Below are 25,007 nucleotides of genomic sequence, written 5' to 3' on the forward strand. Positions count from 1 at the left end.
TCAGATACATAAAAGGTTGTTACAAGAAGGAGGAAGAAAAATCATTATTTTTAAACTCTGAGGATAGGACAAGAAGCAATGGGCTTAAATTGCAGCAAGGGAGCTTTAAGTTGGACATTAGGAAAAACTTCCTAACTGTCAGAGTGGTTAAGCACTGGAATAAATTGCCTAGGGAAGTTGTAGAATCTCCATCCTTGGAGATTTGTAGGAGCAGGTTAGACAAACACCTGTCAGGAATGGTGTAGATAATATAGTCCCGCCATGAGTACAGGGGACTAGACTAGATGACCTCTCGAGGTCCCTTCCAGTCCTATGATTCTATAAGATTGGTGGAGCTGTAAATAGTGACAGCTCAGTTACACAGAACAAGTTGAATTACTTGGTAGATTGTGCTCATTCAAATAACGTGTGCTTTAATGCATCCAGATGCAAAGTCATACATCTAGGAGCAAAGAATGTAGGTCACATTTACAGGAATGGGGGAGGGGGGCTGTATATTGTTCAACAGTGACTCTGAAAAAGACTTGGAGGTCATACGGACATCTAGGTCAGCTGAAGATCTGGAGAAGTGCTACGGTGTGGCACTGCAAAGCAGTTGGATCTGAGGCTGAAAATCTAACCCCCATATTCTCAGAGTATCACAGTTATAAGAAATCAGTCTAAATGTGCTATATTTGTTGCAACGCATCACTTACAATGCCTTCCATCTCTTTAAGTGCTCCTCTTCACACTCTTGATTTGTGCTGAGAGAAAAAATGATTTCTAAGTCTGCAAAGCAAAGACACTGTAGACAGTCCCTCTATATTTGTTCTTCATGGTGCCTTGACGCAATGGAATTAAGGTAAGGAGGGGCTGAGATTTATCTTCAGTACAATCTTCAAGCACTGAATTCTTCCCAGATATGTGTAGACATCTTTCACGGATGGTACTTGAAGACTATACCCCTATAATCTCAGGCACTTTTCTAGAGACCTGTGTCCTGTGGCTATTAATGCTGTAACCCAGGGATCTCTTGTTGCCACATGGCAGAGGGCACCAGAGTGCATCAGGGATTCCCCTGTGTCTGATATCCACATAATAGTTCACCAAAGAGTATCATGAAAGATGTCTAATGAAAGCCTGTGTCACACTGGTCTTCCTGCTCAGGGTAAAATATATGTATGTATAATATATAAGAAGTTATGTGTGTATACTGAAAATTATGTTCTTAAGGTCTGCGACTTGAGGCTAGTCATCAAAAGGTGAGAAATGAGTTTCTTTCAGGCAAGAAACGTTTATGTATCTGTCTATCAACATATAAATTGAGTATTGTATGGTTCACAATGGCCACCCATTTACAGTCTGAGCAAAATGCTAATCAAGTAATTGCACAGTCTCCAGGGTTGATTCTAGACAGAAAAACACAAGCGAGGGTGGGGATCCTGGTTGCAGATGCAGACAGTGGATCTTTGGACTATAACAGGACTGACAGAGCAGAACTCTGGATCTTTCCACCAGGGAGGCAAGGTCTTCATGAACGGAAGACCACAGCCAAACCTCATTGTAATAAACTGGCAGAATTTAGGGTGAACTTTTGTTCTCTATGACATGACAACATCTTATTAGTTACGTTTAGAGTCTAAAATGAATGCTATGATTTTGTTTTGTTTGTCACTTTTTGTTGCCAATATTTCTGCTTGCTACCATTTGAATTTCTGTTCTTTGTTTTAAAAAAAACATATACTTGCTTCCTTTACCAACAAATCTAAATACTGTGTCTTAAGCGGAGTTGTGTTCTGTGGTGAGCTGGTCCTCTTTGGGAACAGAAGATCTAGGAATTCCGTGTGTGTCCAGTGGGTTGGGACTGGGCACTCTAGAGGGATGGCTGGAGGACCTGGGGTTGGTGTGTTCCGATTGTTAACCTGTAAAGCAAAAGCAGGGCCACTGGTGGAGGCCTCAGAGGCAGGGGTTGTGTTGCCACAGACTGGTGGTGTTCTGACACGCAGCAAGCGCAGGTAGTAGCGAGGTGCCCTGTAACTGTGGCTACCACCAGGAAGCATCACAAATGCTGTGTCATGTTTGTATGCTATATTTACATATATGTATTGCACAAGGTACTTGTATTAATGTATGGATTTTGTTAGGCTTGCTACTGTATCCTAGGCCTGCGCTGATATGAAATTGAATCCATTGGGTCCATGACTGATGTGATATGTGATTCCAGAGGTTAAATATCAGAGCTTACTTTGAACAAATGGGCTAAATAAAAGGAGTGATCCTAGATTCCTGAGTCATGACTCTGTAAGGGGAGGGTGAGACAGAATCCTCCCTCCTTCCCTAGTTGGGAATTTCAGGGCATCCTTGTGCAGCCATTGCTATAGCACACAGGCCATTGTAATCACCATGCCCACTGTACATCCACCGACCCATGTGGACCATGTTTTGGCCAATGGATCCACACACCTGTCTAGGTCTATCCCATAACCACCACTACTGTGATGTCATTAATCATAGGCCATGTTTGGTAGTTTTCTCCCAAACCTTTTCTGAAACCGTAAAGGGGTGGGAAGAGTACCTGCTGTTTACAGGGGCCTTGATCGGCTGGGATCACTGCTTTAGAAGTCAGTTTAGTCTTTGCCTAAGGCTTGTCAGGCTGGTGAACCAGGTAATGCTCTCTCAGCTGTTTCTAACAAATGCCTTACAGTCTTTTGTGCTTTGGCAGCTCTGCTCCGCAACTCCCACACCCAATGGCTGTGTTAGCATGATGGATTTTTGCAGGTTGGAGCCCAGAAGAGAGGGAGGATTTGTCAGTAGACCAGAGTCTATTTCCATTTTGCCCAAGTCTTCTCCAATGGGGAAAATTCAAGATCCATAAGTTATGTGGGAAAACGAGATTGTATTTTCAGCTGTTAGTAAAAACAAAGAAAAAATGTTGACAGCTCTACTTTGCCCCAGGTCTTCTTGCAAGATGGTGAGGCAGAGATTCTGACAGCCTGGCCAGTGCATGTTATTGTATTACTCAGATGTTAATACGAACTTGTGCTTTCATCTCAATGCAGTGATGTGGGTTCTGGCCCTTTAAGGGTATGCCTACACTGCCATATAAGCCCAGGGTTAGTAGAAGTCATTTGGTTAATGAAAACCAGGGCTTCAGGCGAGGCTTGAAGTCACAACTTCAGCATGTCTCTACTCAGCACTGCTCTGTAAGTACTAGGGGTAGCCAGTTGAGCCATGGGAGTACCCTCAAGTTAGCAGATCCTGGATTTGTTAACCTAGGACTTGCTCATCTACACTCATTTGTAACCCCAAGTTAGGAATTGTTGAATCCTGGGGGCCCAACCTGAGGCTTCAGCATCTGCACTGCATTATGCAGGCCCGAGTGCAATTACCTGTATCCCAGACTTCCTGGTGGCCTCCCAAAATGTGGCTCCTTTAGCCCTTTGTTCATGAAGCGAAGTGGAAAAACTTGACTGCCCTCCAAACTTGACTGTCCAGAGGATACAGAAAGTCAGTCCAGGGGATTGTAGAATACAATACAATCTCTGGACCCCCAGAGCATGAATCCAGTGGAGCTGCATCTACACTGCAAAGCAACAGGGCTTGAACCCTAGGTCCCGGCTTAACTCAAGCTTGGACCTCTCACCACTGGGGGTGCTCCTGGGACCCTGGGGTCTGAGCTGAAGGTTAGCACAATTTTCTGTGTCAACAAATGGGGTGGAAGTGGTTAGACTTGAGCCTAAGTTTGAACCCTGGGCTTATTGCAATGCAGGCATACCCTAGAGATTAGTCACTATCATACTTGGCAATGGCATCTGTGGTCTGGATTTTGGACTGCAGGATGCCCAGACACACTCTGGGAAGCTAGGTAGAAGGCCCCAAGGATACCAGACTGAGCATCTTGTGTACTGCCACTTTAAGACTATCTGTGTGTTGCCAGGTTTCAGGTTTTTCCCACTCTTAGGAGCACCAGCTGCAGGCGAGTAGTGTTCTGCTTCAGCAGGGCTCGGGAGTCATTCTGTGCTCTCTAGTTCCAGATAATAATGTTTTCTGTTTAAGGTACTTCACCTGAGAGCCTAAGTCTTCCTTCTAGCCTTCGAGAATGCCATTTGCTGCAGCTGGGTCTAACACAGCTTCAGGTATTGTCAGAATGACAACAGTAAGTGGATCTGCTGCAGTGAAAACTACAAAGTCCTGCAAAAGGCACAAAAGTGTGAGGCAGCATGCCAGCATGTATGCATATAAGGAGCCATCCCGCAGGTGAGAGATTTTCTTCTGTTCCACTTGTAATGCAAATTAGATAAAACTATTATTGATCTGGGTGAAAAGAGGCATCACCCCTCTACATTTTCTGTTACAGTCTATCCAAATGATGAATAAGAACATGAAGAGGTAGAGGAAACTTTCCGTTATATTTTTCCTTAAATCCTTTTTTTTTTTTTTTTTTTTTAAACCTTTTTTTTTTTTTTTTTTTTTAATGTTCCTTACAGGACCAAAATCATCTCCAGAGAGGATTTATTTGAGTAATTCCAAAGGTGTCCCATTTTTCAGCAAAGCTGCAGGGAAGTTATAGTGGGTGGCATTCCCAGCAAATGTGGGAAGCTGATATTAAATTGTTGGTTTTGTTTCATGTAGCATTGCAATTCTGTTTATATTGTGTCTAAAGGAAAATCTTAATGGCTGGAGCTTTTAGACATGCTCCCCTGTAAGCATAAGCACTGCTTGTTCTTCACTTACGGTACACAGTATGCGTTACAGACGGGGACTCAGATCCTTAGCTCTAATGCTTAATTTGTAATGAAAGAGGTGTCGGGGCTCAAGTAATTTTTTTACATTCTCAACGGATGCAGCAAGCCCAGAGGTGCCAGGGCTATGAACTGTCAAGCCTAGAGGTGCCGGGGCTTAGTCCTGGCAAGCCCTAGCACAAATTAAGCACCTCTTAGCTCAACAAATACACTAACAACATCAGAAAAAGATAATTGCAGAAACCAGTATCTGGGTACATGTCTCATTTTCAGGGATTTGCTATTCTTAATGCCCCTGTAACAGGGTCCCACAGTTAATCACCAGTACTCGCAGAGTGGAGGATTGAAGGGCTAGAGCATTCTAGGCATTTATTGTCCCCATTTTAACAAAGAGACACTGCATCTTAATCACAATCAAAATAGAAGGTAGTGCTGCATATGGCAAATACATTTGTATTAAGTGCACTTGCTGGAAATGTTTACATAGCACTTAGTTCCTGAAAAATATACTGAGTGTATGGACGGGACAGCATAGTGTTTGAGCTGTATGATTTGAAATGTGGGGAGCTGGAGGGTTTGAATTCCTGCTGAGGGATACAGAGGTACCCCAAAATGCTTGACACAGAGTGCAAGCTGGTGCATTCCAAAGGCAAAAAAAATTGCTCTTCAGAAGTATTTTTCTGAGCTACAGAGATAAATGTCATCTCTGGCAGTGATAATCTAGGAGTAGCCAAGGAAAGCAGTGACTCCACCTACAGCAGAGAAATCAGCCCAATCCTCCCTCCAGTTTACTGGGCTCCTCTTGTTATGCTGTTGTTATAGACCAGATTCCATGTGTGTCTATTCTTTGCTATAGTTCTGAATGGGAATAACTTGTTTTATGTTTGTCCCCCATGGGTGTGGGTCTCTTCAGTAACTCAGGTGATGATAATGGTGATTTAAATGCAGACAGCAATGACCCAGAACAGATTTTCCAGAATATACAATTTCAAAAAGAGATCATGGCAAACATCCGTTGCAGACCATGGCCCATGAGACAGAAGCTGAGGGCACTCAGGTAATAAGAGTTTTCATGGACACTTTCAATCCCCCCATTTATTACTGCTTTTCCAAGTCTCACAGATTTGTTAACCTAAATTAGGTGTGAGCATAGGAATGGTTTACAATTGCTAGAAAACCATGCAGCAGCTATCTTCCTACTACTCCATCATAGAGTAGTACAAGGTTGGAAACCATAAGATTTTGAAAATTAAAAAGCTTCTAAAAGTTGATTACAGCGCATTTTTGTACGTGTTCATTGAACTTGGGATCAGGCCAGAATAGCTTTGTCTTTCTCTTTGGCCAGCATCTAAGGGGTGCTGTAGGTATCACACAGCTCTTCATTCTTTACACTTCAGCCTTGTTTTGGGCTCCAAATTCAGAAGCTTTGTATTGTTGGTTAGTGGTGATCAGAGCTTTTCCTGAGCCATTTGGAATATTAAAAATATTAAATGATTCTGCATTAGAATGCTCAGGAAAGACCACTGTGATGACACCATATGTATTGTACATTCTGTCAAAGATACTCAGAAATATGTGATCAGCTAAATTCTGTCCTTGTGCTCTGTGAAACACTGTCAAAAACAGCACAACTTTGCACAATTCAGGAAGGCTGTGTTTGAAAGTAATGAGGCTTTATTGGATAAGGAGACAGAATTTGGCACTTCAGCTTTTAAATTATATTTCAAATACCAAAGACTAGTACCCATGTTTGCAGATTAATGAGGTACATGTAGACTGTTGACAGCATGCAATGTAGTATCATCATGACCATAGAGTCTAAAGCCATAAGCATTAATGGTTCCAAATTTGAAACACGGTCGAAAAGTTCATAACTTTCTCCAATATCTAAACTGCATCAGTCTTTTCATTGTGCATTCGATTTTACTTTTTTTTTCCTTTCTATGAAATCTCTCCCTTGTCACCTCACTGTGTGCTGGAATGGCACTTTACTAACAAGGAAGGTTCATCGCTCAGGCCACCTTTGCCTTGTCTTGGGAAGCAAAGGGAGACTTTTCTCATATCTCTGGAGTGGGAACCCACAATTTGCAGCTAAACCCAAGCTGCCTTTGTGGATGTGCAAATGCCCTGTTCCTGTCCTGTTTGACTGCCTATGGCCCCTATTCAGCTCCCACAAAAGTAAAAAAATCCCATAACTTTAGTGTAGGTATAAAATCATAAAATATTAGGATTGGAAGAGACCTCAGGAGGTCATCTAGTCCAATCCCATGCACAAAGCAGGACCAACACCAATTATATCATCCCAGACAGGGTTTTGTCAAGCTGGGCCTTAAAAACCTCTAAGGATGGAGATTCCACCACCTCCCTAGGTAACCCATTTCAGTGCTTCACCATCCTCCTAGTGAAATAGTGTTTCCTAATATCCTAAACCTCCCCCACTGCAACTTGAGACCATTGCTCCTTGTTCTGTCATCTGCTGTCACTGAGAACAGCCTAGCTCCATCCTCTTTGGAACCCCACTTCAGGTAGTTGAAGGCAGCTATCAAATCCCGCTTCATTCTTCTCTTCTGCAGACTAAATAAGCCAAGTTCCCTCAGCCTCTCCTCATAAGTCATGTGCCCCAGCCCCCTAATCAGGCCCAGCTCCAAGCACCAGCGCAGCAAGCAGGTGCTTGGGGTGGCCAACAGAAAGGGGCATCACGTCCGGCTCTTCGGCGGCAATTTGGTGGCAGGTCCCTCAGTCCCTGCTGCTGAATTGCCGCTGAAGAATGAAGCGGCGGCAGTAAAGTTGCCGCCGATCACGACTTTTTTTTTTTTTTTTTTTGCTGCTTGGGGTGGCAAAAGCACTGGAGCTGGCCCTGCCCCTAATCATTTTCACTGCCTACTGCTGGACTCTCTCCAATTTGTCCACATCCTTTCTGTAGTGTGGGGACCAAAACTGAGCACAATACTCCAGGTGTGGTCTGGAGTAGGATTAGGCCTGGATGCATATCTTGTCCAATATCTCTGATTAAAATGGAACCAGTAATTTAACATGAATCAATTGCTATATTGATCAACCCCATGCTTCAGACTATACTTTCAAAAGAAGTGTTGGTATGGACATAAACTGAACTAAATGAGGTATTATGTTGTTTTTACTTTGAGACAATTTAGGTTACATTATTCCAAAAAAAATTCTAGAAACCAGAGAGCAGGCCACAGGAAAAAATGTTACTGAAGCTTTCCCTAAAGTGAAAATCTTACATTCGTTTTGCAAACTGTTGGGAACTGATCCTGTGGATCTTTCTCAGACAAAACTCCCATTAATTTAAATTGTTAGCAATACTCTTATTTTAAATAAATGAAGTTTTGCCTGAGTAAGGACTTCAGGATTGGGCAGGTAGTCTGTTGTGACAATATTTCCCATTATTTGGCAACTTTCATCTATGTGTGGTATGGCCCAAGTTCAAAGAGTAGTAAGATTTTTGGTTACATGAAATAAAGATTTTGTCTTCCTCTGCAGACAAGCTAAGGAGATTGTGTTGAAATATGAAGGCAGGCTCACTAGAACAAGAGGTTACCAAGCAGCTGGTGCAGAGGTACGTCTGCTTTTCATTAAAACTACAGCTCTCTCCTATAACAATTATCTGGAATTCTCATTTTCAGAAGTACCTTTTTTCTGTGAAACACTGCTCCCCAGTTCAAGAATTATGTGGAAGAAAAATCCAGTTATAAGCTTCTTTTTTCTATTAAGAATTTAGTAATTACATTTTTGTAAACTAATTTGATGTATGAGGGATGCGCATTGTTCCGGTAACATGAGTATTTTTTCTTTTCAAATACACCAGCAAATAATGAGTGTCTGCCAGAAGGCTGGTGATGGGAACAGGAGCCAAACAATGTGTATTCTATAAAGAGTGGTTTTGCTGAAGTAGGGGCCCAAGTACAGTTATTTAGCATGAGAAGGGTTTCTGCCTTTTTGTTTTCCAGGTAATGTTATGAACACTTATGGTAGAAAGCCTGTGGGAAAATAGTATGTGATCAAAGGTTGCCATTTTTCTAATGGCTGGTAACCAGACCCCCGGGGCCCAGCCTTTGCCCTGCCTCTTTCCCCGGTCCCCACCCCTGCTCCGCCTCTTTCCCCAAGGTCCCACCCCTATCACTCACAGGGTCTTCACCAGCATGGCCAAGCCCACCTTGCTTGCCACCTGTGGGCTACAGGCTGGCTCTGGAGCTGGCGGCAGCAGCTGCTGCTGCTGCATTGCCTCCTTTCTTCCACTTAGGGTTGCCACCGTTTCCACAGATTAAAAAAATACAGACATCAGGGCTTGTCAGATGACATCCAGGGACACAAGCAGAAACCCAGACTGTCCGGCTGAAAACCAGACAGGTGCCAGGCAACCCTAATGTGATCATGTAATTAAAGACTGTATCATAATGCATACACAGAAGGGGACTGAATTAAGGTTGCACAAGCAACCTCAATTCTGATATTTCCTAACTTTTGAGGGCTTGCATTTACATACTTAATAATGTGCTTGTACTGTACTGTGACGGGTGTGTGTGTGCGTGTGTGTGTGTGTAATAGAATATAAAATTCAGGATAACCAAACTAAAAAATGTAAGGCTAAATATTTATCTGTTGTTCTATTGACACATAAACAACAGTACTTTTGCTTTGTTCTTATGTCATCAGAAAGAGTTGATAAAAAATACAACCTTCCTGGATAGTGGAAAGTTGTGTTTTATTGGTCTGTCTGTGAGGGCGAGCCCATGCACACACATACATTAGGCATTAGGAGTGAGGTTTTGCCATTGACTTCAATGGGGCCAAGATTTCACCCGGTTTGAAAGATTTGAGTGCCTAAGGACTTTGAGCACACAAACACCTGCTAAAATGCACAGTTTGGACTTGTTTTTTAGTTAATACTTGCTATATTGTAACAAAATTTTGGCCTTCATTTTATACTTCACAATGCCCTCAAAGTCTCTGGGTATCTCATTTAATTATCCATGTTGTGTGTTTTTACTTGTCTCTGTTCTGAATACATCTGTATATTTCAGAAGTTCGTTACCAGTAATTATTGTGTTTGGCATAATAGCATTAGCTTGCTGACTATGAATTAGGGAAACTAGGAAGTCCTTTTTTTTGGTAAAGGGTTAAATTCAACAGCACAAGTGTGAGAGATGAATTGTTCTTTAAACTAGGGAGACAGGTTTAGACAGTTTTTTCCAGAAGAATATTGACTGATGACCCATTTGGCAAATCATGAAATACACAATAGGAGCATTGCACCACCAGAATAAGCATTCACTGGTTGAATATCCTGAGAGCAGGATACTTAATTAGCAACTTGTAAGGGTTTACTAATCATATGGTTTTGCACCCATCACCGTAGCCATATTTTTTAAAAAAAAAAAGCTGGCAAATGGTATGTAATATTCTTTTCTAGCAATTACATTAAATCACTTCTGAAGTATTGTTCATTATGATTAAAATTAATAGATCAATGTTTGTTCATATAAAAATTATTCAGAGTCTTGACTATGAAGATGAAAATTATTATTCCTTTTTCTTCAGGTGATCAGTATGCAGGACTAGAAGTTATTTTTTTTATCAATGCTACTCGAAGCTTTTTCAGATTGACATCCAGATATATATAATTTATATACCTGCAGTGCAACCTGTCCAAGTTGCTTGATCCCTTTTCAGTCTTATGAATGCTGCCTTCCAATGAAAGTAGCGACTTAGGTCCAGTTCATAGCATCTGTTAATTCTTGCAATAACACCTTAATGGCATCATAAAAATTAATTAACTTTGACCATGTAGATTGATGCATTTATTAATTAAAATGTAAGTCTGCTTCTGCTTTGGCTTTAGCAGATTAGACTATTTGTAATATGTTGATATTGCCATTTGCTAACATATATATATTCAAAATAACTAGATCTACTGTAAATTTGTGTTTAAAAATGACTAATGTACATAAATGTTGTTGCCATCCTGAAATTCAGTAATGAACAGAATATACAATATTTCTCTACTTTTGATGAAACAGAAGCAGATAGCATAAGAAAATGTCTATGAAATTATCTAGAATTACCTGATAAAATACTGTACTTGCATATAGTCAATTTACAATAGTTAGTAAAGTTACTATTTATGAATTAAATAAGAAAAGTTACTATAATGTTTTGTGAGTAGAGGTTACTGGCATGAAATAATCTGAGTGCATATTTAAGGTAATATTTTTATTTCAAGGACTTTCAAAATTTGTCCTCGGTTGTGCACAGTCACTTGTGCATTCTCATTTGCACATGCAAATACCACTGTGTGTGAAAAATCTGTCTATAAAAATAATTAGGCACACACAAATTAGAGGCTAAGCTGAGGTCCCTTTGAAAATGTGTCCAAAGCGCTCAAAGTAAATCCTCAAGCATAGAGTTGAGACCACATGATTATGCTGCAGTTAAATATTAATGATCACTGTCTCTAAGAAGAATTAGGACTTGGCTCTGAGTTACTTGCTCTTATACATTTGAAATTAGGTGTTATGTATTAATTCAATAAGAAATCTGGTTTCTTATTCAGTAGGATTCCTTAATAAAATACATAAACACTGTGATAAATGCTGGCTTAGTCTTGTAACAATTTCTGAATCTGTTTAAAATTCTTTGTGCTCATAAATTCATCTTCTCATATATTCTCTCTCTGATGCATTCTTTACTTCGCTTAAATATTCATTTTCCATGTCACAGGTTTAGTTTATTCTTATCTTTTTTCTTGTCTAAGAGTCATAGGGTGCCCTCAATCACTTTTGTGCAACTGTCCTTGAGTTTATCCCTGAGGTTGTTCTGTAGATGGAACTTGAGCTTGAGAGAGAGAGCAATGTTTGCATCTCCCCAAAAGGAGGGTCTCCATAGAGCAGGCAGAGGGGGAAAATAAGGCATGATCCCCTACATCAAAGCAAAATAAATCTTTCTTGTCAAGGCCAGCTCCAGCTTTTTTGCTGCCCCAAGCGGTGAAGCCAAAAAAAAAAAAAAAAAGATAAAGCCGTGATCGGCGGCACTTCAGTGGCAGCTGTACTGAGCTGCTTCATTCTTCGGCGGCAATTTAGTGGCAGGTCCATCCCTCTGAGAGGGAGTGAGAGGCCCACCAGTGAATTGCCACCAAAGACCTGGACATGCCACCTCTTTTTCCATTGGCCACCCCAAGCACCTGCTTCCTTTGCTGGTGCCTGGAGCCAGCCTTGTTTCTTGTTCTGTTGACATACATGTTCCACAGCAAAGCTCTTATGGTATAGGAGATGTAAGTGTAACAATTCTTACCAGAAGTGAACTTGGAATCTTGAGCACTGAAGCCCAAACCTCTACCATTTGCACTAAAGGATTAACTACATTAGCTGAAAACAGAGGTAGGGGGTTATCCTCAGTGTGGGCAAAGACTTTAGAGGTATGCTACATGAGGAATTCCTTTCAACTAAGAATGTAACTCTTATGCAAAGCATTGAAGGTTCTGTGCTGCTGTTAATATATACAGCTTCAGACAAATAATGTGCTGATATATTAAAATATATCTCAGATATATTTCAAATGGGTCTAAATTTAAAATATATTGTATTTTTGTGTGGGTACCCTCAGTGGTTGTTCCAGATATAAAAAGAGAGGAAGAAAATGCTCTTCTTTGTATGTATTCTCTTAAGATCTTTAAAACTTCTCTCTTATATATGCATATGTGGTTTAGTGGTTAGAGTGTTCACTTGGGCATTGGGATTCCTGGGTTCTATACCTGGCTCTCTGACTTCTGGAAAGTTTCACAACTGTCTTGTGCCCCTACCTTGACTCAGTTTATGCATCTTGCGTACCTCGCAGGAGTGCTGTGAAACTTCTTAGTTGTTTTTTATAACATGCTTTCTGATACTAGAGGAAAGACGCTTTACATGGACAAAATACTTTGACAATTATTGCTTTATGTATAAAAGTTACAAATCTCTTATTTCTGTGCCCTTTTCTTAGCTCTGGAAGAAGTTTGTTCGGCTTGCATATAACTTTATGGTAATCTTCATTCCTTGGGAAATGAGAATAAAGAAAATAGAAAGTAAGTATGAAGATATAGTGGGATTGTGCAATGCAAACCATGCTAAAATACTAGGCTTAAGGGTTATATTTGAACTCACTGAATTAGTGAAATATATAATAATAATATAAAAACATTCAAAGTTTCATCAAAGTAGTGTGGTTGTCATTCAAAAGTCAACACATTTATTACTTTTGGTGTGTTAAATATCACATTTGTTTGTCAACGATAGTCTTTAGTGATACTAGTATAATGTTACTACAGTGTGGCAGCTGTAGTTTAAAAGGCCCTGAAGCGCTATAAACTGCTGAAGTATTTTTGCAATACAGACATAGGCCCAGCTGTCTGTATTGGGTCTGGCCCAAGATTTGCTCTGCACAGGACATGGAGTGGGAAAGCTGGATCAAGGCTATCTATCCAGCCATTTGGCCTCTGATATAATACTCTGAAACCTGATATAATTTAGACAGTGGCAGTTCAGGCCATATTTCCTTTTGACTCTTGTCCATCCCTGACCTGCCTCTTACATCAGCAAGCTGGGAGCAGATATCACAGAGCCAGCTATGTAAGGGAAATTCTCCTAAAGCAGAGAATCTCCACTTACCCTGTTAGAAGCAAAGGGAATGGAGCCGAGAGCCAAGACCTCACATATAGTCTATATTTAAAAACTAAACTTTCCCTCCAGTGTAAAGTGCTTTGAGATCTGTGGATGAAAAGCACCATTAAGAGCTAAGTATAGTGATTGACCACTTTTAATAGCTATATTAAAAGTGGTCAAAACTGGAAAATATATTTTCCTTACAATATTCACATCTAGCTCTAATCTTGTTCTAAGTGGAAGGGATTTTTCTGTATTGCAGATATTTTCACGTGGATAAAACTGCTTCATAATTTTGGCAATTTATTGGCAACTACTGTATTTATTTAGCTGTAAAATGAATGTTCAGACCAGACCATTCAGACTTTTTACACTGCTCCTTGTTTGTATCAACTAAGGGAGCCAGCAGTGTTTGTACCAGTGGGCTCTTCCTGCTCCTCCCAGATGACAGGCAAACGTTCTCCCTGTCTACACGGTGTAGTATTCCTTCCCAACATGCAATGAGGGCCTAATACAATCTGCCTGCACCCCAAACACCTAGTTGTTAAAACCCTTCTGACCTTCTTGAAATTACAAGCACCCAGACTGCCCATTTATCCGCTTCTGCATCACCTTAATGACCAACATTTCTGACCCAACCAGTCGTGTGCCAGGGTCCATACTCCCACTTATGTAACGGAGATTGTGGATGTCAGTCTGAGGCCCCACGTGACTTGCTTTGCACAAAGTTTGCAATACTTAGGACCAACTGTGATCATGTGGACAGTGATGCAAATCAGAATTTTTGAGTAATAAAATTGTAAACAAGGAGGGCCTGATTCTCTACTCCTTAATGGTGTTATGAATTATGAGTAGTTCTGCTGTAGCCAATGAAGATGCACTGTGAAAATCAGAATTGGAACTATTTTCAGTCCAGACGAGATCAGGAGATACTGGAAATATCACATTTAAAAAAGGACTGATCTTATTAAATTTCCAGCCTGGTTCTTAGATGCTGAATTAAACAGGTGAGATTAACTACTACTAATAGCTGCAGATGCATTTTGATGTAAGTTTCTCCATAAACAGCAAATAAGAAGCTATATATAACCTGACCCAAGAAGATTCCTGTGATCATAACTACTTCACTTGTAAATATTGTGATTTTTAAACCTATGAATAGCAGTTTATATTACAATTCTGTATTATTGATGTTATAGCATTTTCTCTGTCTTGATCTGTGCATTGCAGAGAAGGAAAGGTTTTGTTGGGTTTTTTTTTTAATGATCAAATAATACTTCATTAATAAGTGATACAGCTTCTGACAGGCTTCACAGCTGATATAAGTATTTCCTGTGGTTTCAGGTCATTTTGGATCCGGAGTTGCCTCTTATTTCATCTTTTTGAGATGGCTATTTGGAATCAATATTGTGCTTACCATAATGACAGGAGCGTTTGTGGTCTTACCAGAGGTTAGGACATATCTCCAATATCTATGGAAAAACATTGACTGTAGCATTTCCCTTCCTGAATTAAATAAATGTTCTGCTCAAAGGCATACATGATTTTTTTCAAGTTACAATTTAAATGATTTAGAATACTTTCCTCTGTTGAGCATTATTTCTGCCAAAGGAGGAGAGAAACTTGCCATTAATGTCTCAGGTGACTTTTTACCAACATACCAATGTAATGTAGATGTTTCTGATTGCTGATATTAGGGACCCAATCCTGCAAGGTGCAGAGCATGTGTTGAAGCTTCTCTTCCCTTTATCTGGAGAAATCGGTGCTCAGCGTCTCTCAATTTTTGGCCCTTACGTCTTGTCTTATGTATAAAAAGAAAAAGTCTAGCCACACCAATCTAATATAGTAGGAAGCAGGTTTTAATGTACATTGATGTGATACATGATCTAAAAATTTATCTTCCCCATACATTATACTGTGCTTTAATAGCTCTTATGTCTATACAGTAATATCTTATCTAAAAATTAGACTTCAGGGGCTAAATTCTGCTATCAGATATACATGGCCAACACCCATTGACCTCAGCAGGAGTTGAGTGCAGAATTTATCACTACGCTTTTACTTTAGGAGAATGAATGACAATAATAGTACTTCTGATACTTCCCCTCAGGTAAGCAGTTTGTTGCGGCTTGTTTCGGGCTGTGCTCAACAGACCATGTGGTAGCACTGTCTGCCTTACACAGTTTTTAAGACATTTTCTCTCTTATCAGCTCCTGGCAGGAGCGCCATTTGGAAGCACCATCAGCAAGACCATCCCAAAGGAGCAGTTTGCATCAGCACAGGACCTGGACACCATCTGGTCACTGGGGGCAAGGCTTAAAAACACACTTCATTGCTTTGTTGCATGAATTCTTCAGGTGTTAATTTAGTCAGGTGTGGGTGCTGATGTTGACTGTATGTTGTCTTTGCAGGGTTATCTCCAGTACTCTGTTTTGTTCTATGGCTACTATGGCCGAGATCGGAAGATTGGGAAAGCTGGGTATCGGCTGCCTCTGGCTTACTTCCTTGTTGGAATGGCAGTGTTTGCTTATAGCTTCTTCATCCTCTTAAAGAAGTAATGTTTCCCTTCTATTGGTGTTTGCCCAGAGATATAGAGTCAGGCTGTCTGAGTGATATATTCTTTCCCCTTCCCTCAAAGAGCTCCTCCTGGATTTAATTCTGTAATTTCTGTATCATATTCAAGCCTGCTAATATCAGAGAGGCACCTTTACTGGTAGGTTAAGGACAGGACCAGAATCCAGGAACTGCTGAGCTCTAATCATAGCTTGTTCTTTTACTGTCACTTACCCTCTCTCCTTCAGCTTCCCTGTCTATAAGATGAGGGTAATGTTTAGCAGCCTCTAGGGGTGTTGTGAGCATCTGTATAGTGCACTGAAGATATAGGGCCTGATTTTCACTGAGGACTTTATCAGGCCTCCATTCTTCCAGAACAAGTATTATGACAAGAAACTTAAATTGCTACCTGTACATTCGCCGTACTACGATTCCTATCCAGTTAAATACTAATATAAGAATGCTGCCATAAAACTATTGTATTGCTTGAACTGGTACAGTGCACAAGTACTCAAATGTAGGCCTATTTGTTTCCTTTGCTATTTAGGTAGAAGGACTGGAAGTAACATAGGCAAGAGAGCCTGCCAGTGCTGATCATAAATCTAGAAACGTGCAGTACTTAATGGGGCAAGGTCACTTTATCGTCTCTCCCTACAGTTTCCCTTCCTCTCAGGGTAACTAATTGTCTGATAAGTTGCGGTCCAGGAGGATTTTTAATATGAGCTGTAATAGCTGTGTCAGCCACAAAAACTATCACTCCTTTTTCATTAGATCTGTTATTTTAGGTCAAGGTGGTCATTGTTTTGGACACTGGTTCACACACTGATTACACATTCAGGTTCTGGATGAGGTCTGCTTTTCTCTATCTACAAAGGATGCCGCCTTAGGTCATTGACTCTCTGTTTGCCCATCTATTGTGACCCTTCTACCATTTCCTATCTGAGGTGAAACAGTTCTTATTAGCCTCTGTTAAGCCACACCAGATGCACATTGTATTGTGTTATGTGAAGCATTTGTGGAATAATATATAGTCATATGGCAATGGCATACGCTGGTAGGCCCATATGGCTACTACATACACAGATGGGCCAAATGTCCAGAGAAAAGGAGGAGGTGGCTGAATTTCTGACTGTGACGCTGATCCAATGAAGATAATTGAACCAACTATTTGCTGTACAGTACAATTCTACCTATTTAATTATTTTCTAAGATACTCAGAAAGAAACATGGTCTCATTTAATGTATTGTAGAGCACAAACTCATATTTAATATTCTGAAAAAAACAGCACAAATATCTTTGATTAAAACAAGATAATTTATTTTCATATTGTCAAGGTAGTTTTTTTTGTAATGATCACCTAGCTCCTTTAAAGACCTGAAATTGATTTATTACATCCTTACGAAGGTCTACTCACCAGAGACGGGAGGGCTATTTTTTAAAACAATAGCTGAGTAAAGTATCATTAGATTTTTCATGTGACTATCAGTTGTCTTTTTACTGTGCCATCGTTATTGTTATCTGCATTCATAATAAAGGATAGCCATCAAGCCTGTGTAAGATCATCACATTTTTGCCAAGCTATCTCTTGATCATAGTGACAATGTTCTTACCTTGCCATGACACCTTTTCTCCAATCAGATCCTACACAGAGGTTTTAAAAGTGAATTTAGTCTGGTAAAAGGTATACGATGGACAGCCCTTGAGACTGAAGTCTTCTATCAGAAATAGGCAGCAGTGGACATTTTCCCATACTATCCAACCAATGTGCTTCAACTCTGAATTGGAGTATGCGTTCCTAGGGACAAGGAGTAGTTCAGTCTCTGTATCTTTCTCTGTTCTTGGGTTCTCTATGGAGATTGCCAACAAAGATACCAGTTAATTCCAATGTTGATTATTCTTTGTGGTATAGACACCTCTGAGCCAATTCACATCACATAAACCATCACACATTTACAACAATTAACATTTATTATTATTATTCTTTTCCAGAATGGCAAAGAACTCAAGAATGAGTCTAGCAAGTGCCTCTGATGAAAATTATACTTTCTGCTGGAGAGTGTTCTGTGCTTGGGACTATTTAATAGGAAATCTAGAGGCTGCAGAAAGCAAAGCTGCTGCAATAGTTAATAGTATCAGGGTAAGCAACGAAACTCTGAGCAAAAGCGTGGTTTAGGTCAGAGGAGGGCAAACTACAGCCCACAGGCCACATATGACCCACAGGACCATCCTGCCCAGCCCTTGAGCTCCCAGCCAGGGAGGCTAATCCCCAGCCCCTCCCCTGCTGTTCCCCCTCCCCCGCAGCCTCAGCTCGCTGTACCACCAGTGCTCTGGGCTGCAGGGCAGTGTGGCGGCCAGTCCTGGTGCTCTGAGCAGCATGGTAAGGGGGTGGGGAACAGGGGGGTTGGGTAAGGGGCAGGAGATCCTGGGGGGCAGTCAGGGAACAGGGAGCAGGGGGCATTTGAATAGGTGTGGGAGTCTCGGGGGCCCTGTTGGGGCGGGGGTTGGGGCAGTCAGGGGACAGGTAGCAGTTGGATAGGGGGTGAGGTCCCGGGGGGCGTCTCGGGATGGGGGGGTCAGGGGACATGGAGCAGGGCGGGTTGGATGGGTCGGGGCTGGATGGGGGCAGGGGCAAGGCTGTTTGGGGAGACACAGCCTTCCCTACCCAGCCCTCCATACAGTTTTGGAACCTTGATGTGGCCCTCAGGCCAAAACGTTTGCCCACCTCTGGTTTAGGTCTGTTACTTTATAAATAGAGTGATTTTTCATCCATTCCATTCCATACTGTTTCTTTCCTGTTGTGCATTGTGTTTGTTTCTGACTCTGATTACCTAGCAGAGGGCTAGTATCAAATATCTTACTGCTGCTTCATGCACTTGATCCTCGCACCCACCTTTCACTGATGACATGAGTTATGGTTAACAGGCATGATATATAAATCAGAGGGTTCTCATCACTTTGTCACATGACACTTTTTTCAGCAATGTCATTCTATTTCATTTATTGTGCGATGTTCCAACAACAGCATCTTAATCCCCATTATTACATGTGTTGTTTGGAGTTTAAAACCTTGAGACAAATGCATCCTTGGTGCAACTCTATCGAATCTTTGAATCAGGATCCTTTTAATAACCTGATAATATGCATTTAGATTGTACTTTCACCAAAATAGTTCAGGGGCATTTTATAACTAGATCAACATTAAAACCTGTATTAAACATGAATCTTTTCCATTTAGATTTTTAAAAATAGACACAGCTTTCCTAATATCCAGAAGTAATTGATTCCATAACCTTGGCACATCATCACTAAAAGCCCTTTGTCCAAATGACTCCAAATTGTCTAGGACAAACCAATAAACAGTTTGATTTGTATCTCAAACGCTGGGATGACTTATGCTGATAGTATTTTGTAACATCTACATGTGGGTGTTACGTGCCTCAGGGGAAACAGGCATGTGATATATGCAATGTTGTTGTAGCTGTGTTGGTCCCAGAATATTAGAGACCAGGGTGGGTAAGGTAGTATCTTTTAATGGACCAATTTCTGTTGGTGTGAGAGACAAGCTTTTGAATTACACTGAGCTGTTCTGAAATGCAACCTCAAAAGCTTGTCACTCTCACCAACAAAAGTTGGCCCAATAAAAGATATTACCTCAGCCACCTTGTCTCACACAGGTGATGTGTCCTTTCTCTGAACAACTCATAATCTAAAGGTCCTATCCTGCATTAATATCTGCTAGTGGGGACCTCAGGTGCAGTCCTATTCAAGCAAATGAGACAACACAACCCACAGGTCCACATTAATGAATCCTAGAACAGGACTGGGATCTAAACAATGAACGTGTTAGAAAGGAGTGAATATAGCATACACCGGGAAAGAGAGGGTGATAAAGTTCTTAATGTCTTTGCTCCCCCCAAACCCCTTTCACTGCTTAAACCCACAGCACGCAGTTTGCTTATTAAGTAAAGAAGCACAAAGCCGTATCTCATCTGCTCCCCAGTGCAGTGCAGGATCTGATCATTTTAACTTTTATGGTTTGTAACAGGTAGAGGAAATGTTTATTGGTTTTACTGAATGCTACTAACATGGTAATTCTGTGTTTCTTTCAAGGAAGCTATTTTGGAAGAGCAGGAAAAGAAGAAAAGCAAAAACCTGTAGGTATACATGGCTGAGGCTGTTTTCAAAACTACTGTTTAAATGCAGATAACACAATGTTGACTTGTTTGTTTTATGACCTAAAAAAAAATACAGGAAACATCTACTTGTCCAAGATGGCCCATCTATAGCATTTGCTGTGTGACTCTTTTCCAGGGCTGTGACAATATGCTTAAGGATTATTGCAAACATCCTTGTGCTTCTCTCACTTGCTGGAAGTATTTACATCATTTACTTTGTTGTGGATCGATCCCAAAAATTAGAGCATACCAAAAAGGAACTGACGCTTTGGGAGAAAAATGAGGTACAGTATGTTAGCTGTATTTGACCTCTTCGTTAGTCTGTAATTGTGCATTCTGGTTAAAGTTCTGCGTTCTGCAAAGTCAAGCCTCTTGGCTGGTTATAAATTACTGTTGATTTTGCTGATATCTGTCCATAGTATGGGGCCAAACTCTGCCCAGCAGCCCCTCAATGGGTTTAGATAAGCCATGGGATTACTCCTGGTAGTAAAGTTAAACACATGCATAATTGTTTTCGAAGTCAGGGCCGTAGAGGAGACCCACGCAGGAAGAGTGTGCTTTCTATGCGTCACTGAGCTCAATTCTGCAAGCTTCAATTGCACTGGAGTTTTAGGGCTGCGGGAATAAATAAGGGAAACATGGGGATGGAGCTTCAGCTACATGGATGCCATACACAATTACCACTTCCACTGCATAGCGAGGGGTTCTTAGTGGCTACTTAGTGGGAGTGCAGCAGTTCCTCAGGGCACAGGGCCTGCAGTTCTCCTTGGGCCTTACATGGGCTGTAGACGGAGGCAACTTTCTGTGCACCCACATAAGAGCCAAGCAAACACTGGTCCATGGGCAATAACAACTATTCAAAAAGCATTAGCTTGAGGATAGCAACTGACAAGTGAGATCAGAGAAGAACACTATCTTCAGATTTCTTGTTGTTAATATAAAAGTAATACTTCTATAATAACATAAACTATAACGTAGTTACTAAGGTGGGAGGATTCTTAGCAATATTCCAGATCAAGAATTCTGGGTCACAAATATCCTTACTCTTGTCAATGATGCATTTAAAAGTAGAATTTGCTGAGTTATCACAATCACCACTAAGTATTTCTAGTGCATCGTCAAGAGTTCAATCAGCAAGCAAGGAATTCTTCAAGTCCCAAAAAAGGCTACGAAAAAGCATCATAAAGATTGTGTTTCTATTCTGTAGGTGAGTGTTGTTGTTTCACTAATTACTATGATTGCACCCTCTGCATTTGAACTTGTGGCAGCACTAGAGATGTATCACCCTAGAACCACTCTTCGCTTTCAGCTTGCCAGGTACAGGGCATATTCAGTATCAAAGCAGTTTTTGGTTTGTTTGTTTGGTGGGAGGAAAGAAACGTATTGATGACACATTTTACTTCAGCCAATGTAGAACATGAATAGAAGTCTTCAGAATAACCCTGCTGGATGACTGTGTCCCATAGACTATGCTTGTTGTTTTCAGGGTTCTGGTTTTATATCTGGGAAACCTCTACAGTTTAATTATTGCTCTGTTGGATAAAGTGGACAGCATGAGTATCGCTGTAAGTATTGCTGGTATTATTATGAGTCTTAAAATAGCTACTTTTACGTGTGGAACTCTTATTGTAGCATATTTAAAGTCCAAAATAAATTTGTTTTGAAACCAAAATATACCTGTTAAAATATAGTGGAACTCTGATTAGAAGATCAGTTGTGGTATTCATTTATAAATCTTTTCGGTCAGCTAGAAATTCAGATCCATAGGGATGCTGATAAATAACACAAACAGATTGCCATTCTGTGCATCATTTAACTACTTCAGTAAAATAGGTCACCATTTTAGGCCAAATATTTCAACCTGGTCTAAAATCAACTTCCTGTTTTTTCCCTACAAAACTAGTAGATCATTTGCACATATAAATCAGAAAATTGGGTGCCTAGCCACCTAACTCATCCATGAAGTTATATGGCTGAGCACATAAGTGGGTGCCTTTGCAATTTTGGATGCATGGACATCTGCACAGTTTTGCAGGCCGATGGAGACCACAGCTGAAAATGTAACACTTAGATATTTAGATTAGATTAAACTTCTATTCCATTCTTTCAGGAAGCTGAAGCTAACAGCAGTGCAAGTAACTGGATAGATTCCACCACTTTCTTAGCCACCAGAACCCTTCCCGAAGAAGACAACTTATCTACAACTGTCCCTGATATAAGAATTAAGGGAAACAGCACATTGACTCTGGAAAAGAGTCATACTCAGAACTATACAATACCTGTTGTGCTGGTTAACAAGACAACTTCCTATCCCTACAACATGCAAAGTCAGAAGAATCAGTGCTGGGAAACATACGTTGGTCAGGTAAGTTCCTTTTTTCCTGTTAAGAAAAATAGACCAAATACGCTGCTTTGCTTTACTAACAAATTAAAAATCACATGGTAATGTTATATTCCTTTCCAGAGACCTTATCAAGGCCAGAACTAAGAATACACAGAGTGACATGGATCTAAAATAAGTAGTACCTCTTTCTCTCTGACCAACCCTTCCATTCAGTTCACCTGGTAGAACTTCTGCCCTTATACAGTGACGGCCCACCTGATTTACTATTTATATGCCAGATTCAAAGACAGCAAATCCAGCTGTTGAATCAGACTTGACTTGCTGTCAATCAGTTAGTGTGCACAAGTGTGGAGGCACAGAATGAGGGCTCTCTCATCCAAGCAGGGCATCTCTGAAAATGCAGAGGAGCATGAATCCCGCTGTACTCAGAGTCACCACCACAGCAGTGCCAGGAGTGATGGAGTCCCTGCAGGGAATTCCCCTCTGGTACTTGCAGCCTTGCTGGGTGCCTGACAGAGAGACATTAGTGGGAGCTGGAATGAGTAAGAAAATCTCGTAGAAAACCCCGGGTAACCATTGCCACTTACTTTTTTTATTTAAAATCTTGAAAGTAAAACGAATGTCAGACTCCACCAATCCTTATTCAGGCCTCATAGTTCATAAGTGCCTACCCTACTTGGGCAACTGGCATTCCCCTGGGGCAAAAGGAATCCTTGGGTGGCATAGAGGGCATTTTTGGACAGTCCAGGACTGGGAAGAGGCACAGCACAGCACAGCACACTGATCTGGTGATGGCCAGCCAGAGGAACAGTCCCTAGGGAACCTCTGCAGCTGTTTCAGACATTAGGAGACTCTAAATTTGACAGGGGTTGGTCTCTAGTCAGACTGAGGGTCAAATCAATGGAAAGATGGCTTGGAGCCCTTCTTCCTGCTCCAGTCCCAGATCCTGCATTGAACCCAACTCGGCTAGACCTAGTGCATCAAGCTCATAGGGGTATACTACTGTTCACATCTTGTCTCTTAGTGCTTGTCTACACTTACCAGGGGATCGACGAGAGGTGATTGATGCATTGGCAGTCGATTTAGAGGGTTTAGTGAAGACCCACTAAATCTACCGCAGATCGCTATCCCGTCGACTCCTGTACTCCACCAGATCGGGAAGAGTAGGGGGAGGTGAGGGACAGCATCTCCTGTTGACATCGCATAGTGCGGACCCTGTGGTAATTAGATCTAAGCTACCTCAATTCAAGTTACGCTATTAACGTAACTCAAATTGTGTAGCTTAGATCGAATTTCCCCTGTAGTGTAGACAATGCCTTAGACTGAGCAACCAACCAGCACATACTCAGGATACTGAGAGCATATTGCAACTAGAACTGTGTGAAAATTTTGCAATAAATTGCCCTATGGGAAAAATTTGCATATTTTCAAATTTGGGGAGGGGTGGAGTTCCACATATCAGTGGCAGTGCTGTGAAAGTCCGTCCCTGGTTGGTTAGGGGATCTCTCCTGGGATAATGGTTGTAGGTAGATTGCCCCTATGAGAGTTGGGATTTGAGCATTGTTTGTAGCCTTTATTTTGGATTGTTGATGATGGAACAAAAATACTAAGGGGAAATTGGAACTACACTGCACCCACCAATCAAGTCCAAGACAGGTAATTTAACTCCATTATGTCTCAATGTGTTTTGGTCTTAAAGGGCTTCATTTATCAGTGCCACACTTCCAGTCTAGTGGCCTGAACCTCACTGGGTTAATGGGCCTCTGCGTTGTTTAGCCCCTTGTTCAAAAACAACATAAGAAAGGCCATACTGGATCAGAGCAATGGTTCATCTAGCCCAGTATCCTGTCTTCTGGCAGTGGCCAGTGCCAGATGCTTCAAAGGGAATGAACAGAACAGGGCAATTATCAGGTGATCCATTCCCTGTCATCCAGTCCCAGCTTCTGGCAGTTAGAGGCTTAGGAACACCCAGAGCACCAGGTTGCATCCCTGACCATCTTGGCTAATAGCCATTGATGGACCTATCCTCTATGAACTTATCAAATTATTTTTTGAACCCAGGTACAGTTTTGTCCTTCACAACATCCCCTGGTAATGAGTTCCACAGGTTGACTGTGTGTTGTGTGAAGAAGTATTACCTTATGTTTGTTGTTTTAAACCTGCTGCTATTAATTTCATTGGGTGACCCCTGGTTCTTGTGTTATCTGAGGGGGTAAATAACACCTCCCTATTCACTTTCTCCACACCAGTCATGATTTTATAGACCTCTATCATATCTCCCTTAGTCATCTCTTTTCTAAACTGACCAATCCCAGTCTTCTTAATTTCTCTGCATATGAAAGCTGTTCCATACCCTTAATCATTTTTGTTGTCCTTCTCTGTACTTTTTCCTATTCTAATGTATCTTTTTTTGAGATGGGGTGACCAGAACTGCACAGAGTATTCAGGATTTGAGCATACTATGAATTTATATAGTGACATTATGATATTTTCTGTCTTATTATCTCTCACTTTCCTAATGGTTCTTAACATTCTGTTAGTTTTTTGACTGCTGCT

General features: G+C 41.1%; 1 protein-coding gene across 1 annotated transcript in view; it reads left to right on the forward strand.

The window, feature by feature from the left end:
* Positions 1-4,106: 4,106 nt before the first annotated feature.
* TMC3 (transmembrane channel like 3) overlaps positions 4,107-25,007 on the forward strand; it is a 32,499-nt gene continuing 11,598 nt past the window's right edge. Inside the window, exons 1-13 of the mRNA XM_032771885.2 lie at positions 4,107-4,236; positions 5,635-5,778; positions 8,226-8,301; positions 12,720-12,801; positions 14,723-14,829; positions 15,589-15,687; positions 15,790-15,932; positions 17,922-18,069; positions 20,043-20,086; positions 20,244-20,391; positions 21,315-21,424; positions 21,594-21,672; positions 22,218-22,472. Of these exons, the coding sequence (XP_032627776.2) occupies positions 4,127-4,236; positions 5,635-5,778; positions 8,226-8,301; positions 12,720-12,801; positions 14,723-14,829; positions 15,589-15,687; positions 15,790-15,932; positions 17,922-18,069; positions 20,043-20,086; positions 20,244-20,391; positions 21,315-21,424; positions 21,594-21,672; positions 22,218-22,472 (1,545 nt within the window). The 5' untranslated portion in view covers positions 4,107-4,126. The remainder of the gene's footprint in view (positions 4,237-5,634; positions 5,779-8,225; positions 8,302-12,719; positions 12,802-14,722; positions 14,830-15,588; positions 15,688-15,789; positions 15,933-17,921; positions 18,070-20,042; positions 20,087-20,243; positions 20,392-21,314; positions 21,425-21,593; positions 21,673-22,217; positions 22,473-25,007) is intronic.

The sequence above is a fragment of the Chelonoidis abingdonii genome, chromosome 9 (genome assembly GCF_003597395.2).
Source record: "Chelonoidis abingdonii isolate Lonesome George chromosome 9, CheloAbing_2.0, whole genome shotgun sequence".
Taxonomy (NCBI): Eukaryota; Metazoa; Chordata; order Testudines; family Testudinidae; genus Chelonoidis; species Chelonoidis abingdonii.